This window comes from Trichechus manatus, unplaced genomic scaffold (genome assembly GCF_000243295.1).
Source record: "Trichechus manatus latirostris isolate Lorelei unplaced genomic scaffold, TriManLat1.0 scaffold00018, whole genome shotgun sequence".
In the NCBI taxonomy this organism is placed as follows: Eukaryota; Metazoa; Chordata; class Mammalia; order Sirenia; family Trichechidae; genus Trichechus; species Trichechus manatus.
In genome coordinates, this window is record NW_004443954.1 from 24185266 (window position 1) to 24191420 (window position 6155).

The 6155-nt window shown below is 33.4% G+C and overlaps 1 protein-coding gene across 3 annotated transcripts in view; it reads left to right on the forward strand.

Annotated features, from left to right (window-relative positions):
- TMEM68 (transmembrane protein 68) overlaps positions 1 to 4536 on the forward strand; it is a 53411-nt gene extending 48875 nt beyond the window's left edge. For all 3 annotated transcript variants that reach the window (XM_023727805.1, XM_023727807.1, XM_004372588.2), the window contains one exon: positions 891 to 4536. In XM_023727805.1, coding sequence (XP_023583573.1) covers positions 891 to 995 — 105 coding nt within the window. In that variant the 3' untranslated portion in view covers positions 996 to 4536. The remainder of the gene's footprint in view (positions 1 to 890) is intronic.
- Positions 4537 to 6155: the final 1619 nt, after the last annotated feature.

Consider the following 6155-nt stretch of genomic DNA (forward strand, 5'->3'; position numbering starts at 1 on the left):
GATGTAATTGTTTGGTGTTTATGATGATGAAGGAAAAACACACTGGAGTTTATTTATGGCTGGAAAGGACTGAAACTTCTATTTGCCTACTGGAAAATTCCCTACTGTTGTTCATTTCTCTCATGTTTTTATTAAGTTCATTTTAGTGTTTATTGTGTCCAAGGCATTGTTATGCACTATGCTGGAGAAATATTAAGATGTTTCTGTCTTAAGGAGCTTGTAGTTTGGTGTAGAAAATAGTCATGTGGGCAATAACTGTAACTCAAGGTATAATAAAAGCAGTATGGGTAATGTGCTTGGGGTGTACTGAAGACATCATTAATTGTGAGGGGAGAAAAACCCAGTTGTCATCAAGTGGACCATGACTCATAGCGAACCTGTGTGTGTCACAGTAAAACTATACTCCATATAGGGTTGTCAGTGACCGATTTTTTGGAAGTAGATTGCCAGGCCTTTCTTCTGAAGTGCCTCTAACCAAACCCCAAACCAAACCCCCTGCTGTTGAGTCAATTCCAACTCATAGCGACCCTGTAGGACAGAGTAAAACTGCCCCATAGGGTTTCCAAGGAGTAGCTGGTAGATTCAAACTGCTGACATTTTGGTTAGCAGCCAAGTGCTTAACCACTGCACTACCAGGGCTCCTTGAAGTGCCTCGAGGTATACTCAAACCGCCAACCTTTTGGTTAACAGCTGAGCACGTTAACCATTTTGCATCACCCAGGAATTCCATCTCAAAACTAGCATTATGCATTTCCTTTCAGTTTTGGGAGGAGATGGGGCTAAATTAGGGAGTACTTCTTGAAAGTAGTAGTGTATAAAAATCTTTACATAATAAATGATCTATATTGAGAACTAAAATAATAATAGATTTTCTTTTGTTTTCTTCATAGACAAAGAATGCTGTTCAAGCTTTGATTGATAAGCACCAAAGAATACCAGGAAACATTATGAGTGCTTTGTTAGAACGTTTTCATAAAAAACAAAAGATCAACTAGAATATGATTTAATACATTTATATTGATATGTTTGGTTCTATGGTACTGACTTATAAATTTTGTAGTGTCTATAATTAGTATTTTTTAAAAATCACATTACTAAGTATCTTTCTTGGAACTTGTTTGTTCAAAATTGTGTTGTTTTAATTTTGTTTTTGCAATCAGTTGTGTCAGAACACTCATTACATGCCTGGTAATTCAGAAAATGATCATATTTCATTTGTAAGTTCCTAATAATGTATGATAAAACATATGGATTCTTGAAGTTAGGTTCATTAATAACAACAATTCAGGTTAAACAAGCATTCCTGAGTACTGCATCTGATTTTTATATTTGTTGCATTAAGTTAATTGTGAAAAAGGACGTAACCCAACGTACAGATGCTTAAGTTAAAAAAGTCCTGCTCTTTGATCTGCTCTTCATTCCCTTCCTGACCTCAGACAAGTCACTTAATGTTCTTGTGCCTCAACAGTTCACCTAATACGATAACACTATGGTGAGGAATATTATTTTAAAGCTCTTTATATTTGCTGCAGTTGATAACTGTAAAACTGAAATTATATCTGAATTAAACAATACCAAGATCTTTTACAGTTTTTATATATCTGTGTATATATATATTTTGTCCTTAGGATGTTTAAATTATTCCTTCAAATATGGTATCCAGTTGCCAAACACAATCAAGAAGATGTATTGTTTTGAAAATTGAGTAAAAAGGAAATTAGGAAAAATAAAATTTTTAATTATGACTATTTTTAGTATTTATTAATTTTTTATAAGATTCTATAAACAAACAATACATGGTGCACTGTGCATTGTCTAACATGGCGTTTAATAGCATAAGGTTAAAAATCACTGTCATGTTCTGCGTTTTGTATGTTACAAGGCTGATTGTAGGCAGACGAAAGTAGAGATAAAGTTCTCTTTTGTCCAACATCATGGCTTATTCATTTTGACTTTGCAACTAGTGAAATGGTTTCTTGTTTCGATAAAAATATACTTGAATGGTAAATTTACATGAACATAAAGCTCTGTGAAAAATTAATGGCTTTTGATTTGTTGTCTCCTTGAAAACTGAATTTTAAAAGTATTTAAACAGAAAAGTATCAGAAATCAAGTTCAGTATCTCCCTTTTGTAGATGTTAAATTACTTGGACTTGCGTATAAATTTTTGTATTACCATTGTGTATTTATGATATGTGTAATGTGCATAAAAGGAAACTGTAAAAATGAAAGTAAAGCAGAATTGTAATCCATTTTCTTATGGCATTGCATGTGATATTTTAAAATGATTATTTTTAAGTTTTACTATTTATACACTTCCCACCCACAATCATATTCTATTCTCTCAGCCACAATGAATAAACTTTTCAATGTAATAAATATATTTTAGTTTCAGTGAAAAGGGTTAATTAATGAATATTTACAGTTTTTTCTCCTCTAGCAAGTGAGCACTGTTTGGTTAAAATTGATAAATACTTCCTGAATTAATGATCATAAAAGAAACGAGAAAACTGTTTGGAGGCAACTAGTGGATTTTAAAGACTGAAGAAAGAACAGAATTCATTGCTAATGTATCAAAAGCTATTATTTCTACAGTATTTAAATTTTACTGCATTATTCTTAAAACTATTTTTTCTGATACTCAGACTAACAGGAAGTCTTCCTATCTCACTTGATAAGATTTTTATCTTTGCTATTTGAATTTAAATACCATTTATATGAGCCAGAGAATATGACTAAATGTAGAAATGTAAGAAATCATGGAAAGGGGATGTATTAGTTCTTGACCCTTTTGGGGGGGTGTTTACTGGTATGAAAGCCAGGGCCTCTCCAGAAGCATGCACACACACATGCATACTTTTATGGTACAATTTTCCTATCCTAAAAAAAAAAAAACTGATTTGAAACCATTTAAAACTTACAGAAGAGTTGCAAGCATGGTGCAAAGTATTCTCCTGTGTACCCCACCCAGATTCTCCAGTTGTTAACATGCTGCTACATTTGTTCTATTCTTTCTTCCTTTCTCATACAGATCTGTATATTTTTTCTCCTAATTCTCTGATAGTAAATTGCGGAGATCATGCCCCTTACTCTTGACTGTAGTCCATCCATTTACAGAACCACAGAGCAATGATCAAAATCAGGAAACTTATTGTTGCTATAATGCTGTCTGTAATACATTGATATAATCCTACAGATCTTACTCAGATTTAACCAGGTGTCTCAGTAATTCCTTTACCTTAATTTTTCTTCTTGATCCAGGATCCATTCTAGGTTACATGTTGCATTTAGTTTTCCTATCTCTTTAGTCGTCTTTAATCTGGAATGGTTTCTTAGCTCTATTTTAGTGACACTGACATTTTTGAAGAGGATAGGGCATTTATTTTGTAGATAATCCTTCAATTTGTTTTTGCCTGATATTTTTTCATGGTTTGATCAAGGTTATGTACTTTTGGCAGAAACACAACATAAATGATGTTGTGCTCTCTCGCCAGTGCTTTGCGTCAGGAGGCATGTCATATTGGTTTGTGTCCTTATTATAAAGTGCTGGGAACTGATCACTCTGTAAGATAGTGTCCACCAGATGTCTTCCCTGTGAAGTTAGGATTTTTCTTCTTTGAAATGAGTAAGTAGTTTACAGAGAGATACCTTGAGACTGTGTAAATATCTGTTCCTCATCAAAATTTCACTATGATTTTAGCATCCTTTGATTGGTTTTTGCCTGAATAAATTATTTCTGTGAGAGCTTAAAAGTGTGATTTTCTAACTCTCTTATTCTACATTTATTAATTGGCATTCTACTATAAGGGCTCAAACAACGATTGTGAAGATGGCACGGGACTAGGCAGTGTTACGTTTTGTTGTACATAGGGTCTATGAGTCGGAATCGACGGCACCCAACAACAGCAGCTTCTATGAGGAAGAATTTTCGATCTCCTCTTCCCCACCTTATTTATTATCAATATAGTCTCATGGGATTCTTACTTTATTCAAAGGGTTATGCATATACTTGTGATTTAAATGTCACATCCTATGAAGCTTATAGCATTTATAAACCACTGAAATAATAGGTGTTGACAGAGTATGTGGATGTGTTTTTGTATTTGTGGATATGATTATTTTTCAGGTTCACAGATGATGCCCATCTGCGTGAGCGTAATTGAGACAGTAGGTGTGAACTCTAGGTCCCTTCCGTATTGCATGTATTGACTCCTGGACATCAGGGTGGTCTGTGGTGTTAGGGTTATTTTGGCATTCTGGGTGGCTTTATGGTATTCTTTTATATTATAGTTCAGTATCTGTTAAACATTTCTTCTGTTTTAGTCATCTCATTTTAATTCTGTCTACAGCTATTTACTTACCTTACTCTTACCTATTCTCTAATATGTACCACCCAGCAGTGTTGAAAGTTAAGTACTCATTATTTATTTGGAACCTTTATTCAAACATTGCATTTATCATTATTCTGCCACTTAGGATTATTACTGAATAGGTCATACAGAATACATTAGTCAACCCAATATGCAAAATCAAATTCAAAGAAGAAACTCTTAAGTTTTTAAATTAGCTATCTATATATATATTATAAAAATCAAGATTATGACCCTAATCTTGATAGCTCTAATTCAGAAGACACCTTTTTCTCAAAGAAATGACTCTTTGCCTCTCCTAAAAAATTACCTTATTTCTAACACAGAACTACCTTTGACTTATTCTGGGTCAATAAATGAAGAAAAAGGATTCTCAACAAAATATAAAATATGTAAAAGATACATACAATATACAAATACAAATGAAATATAATAAAAATATATAAATATAATAAAAGCTCCATAATTTTCTGCCATTGAAAGTGAGCTTGATCTTGGTATCTGTTAACTTGTGGAAGTAAAAGTACACTCTCATTCTTTAATTTTTATTTTATTAAAGCAGTGCATGTGCCAAATAAAGCTTTAATGAAAAAGTGGGAGACCTCTGTCCTATCTCCCCTCTCCTCCCAAGTCTCCCACTCCAGACAAACACACTTTCAGGTGTTCTAACTTCACACTTCCGGTAATGATCTTTAACTAACATGCTTATATACTGCCATTTCTAGGTTTATCTGCTGATTTTCCTACTGATTTCCTACTATGAAAGATAATTTAGTTTTTTTACATCCACTATTCCCCATACCTCCCCTATACCCATTTTTCTAAAAGAGTTATCACAGTTTGAGATTAGTTTTATTTACACTGGTTATTATTGCACATAGTCGTACACACATAGTTAATACAGAACTATTTACGCATAGTTTTTACAATATGTCGAAACCGTAGTGGCAGTGGTTAAGTGCTATGGCTGCTAACCAATAGTTCAGCAGTTCTAATCCACCAGGCGTTCATTGGAAACTCTATGGGGCAGTTCTACTCTGTCCTGTAGGGTCACTATGAGTCGGAATCTACTCAACAGCAACAGGTTTTGGTATTACAATATGCAAATAGGTTTACAGCTGAGACACGCGGTACACTATAATTAGATTTCCTTTCTCGAACAGCTTTCCCCCCTCTCCTGTTGAATTGGTAAACATTTCATTTGATTAATTTTCTATGGGCCCTAATAGTTCTTCCCCAGACAGTTAAGCACATCAGCCAATTTGTTTGCTCCACTCTTTTTCTTGGTGGTAAATCTCCTGGAGTGTTCTGTATTTCTGTTGCAGTCTGAGGTAGTTTCTCTAAACCTGCTGTGTCATCCTAGGAATTCATTTGACTTCTCTCCTTTGAATCCCTGCTTCCTGAATCCTGTTCTTCATTTCTCATGGTTTATGCCCACTTTTGGTGAAACACATCCTCTAATGGTTTCATTTTCTGTTATCTTCTAATATATATTGTTTCTCATTTAAGATGTTTGATACCATTTTGATTCTGACTGCTTTATATGTGATCTCTGGTTATATTGTTTTATCCCAAGTCTCCTCAAATTTTTTGATACTTGTTTAGTTTTTCATTCATTGAGTTAGTAGTTAAATCTGGAAATTTATATTATTTCTAAGAAATTTTGTTTCTATTTTTTGTTTTTAGTATTTAAAATCTCTGAGGAATATATAATGTATCTAAAATGAATATAATATATACATACGTTGGTGTGTGATTTTTCTTTCTTTTTTTTTTTTTTTAAAT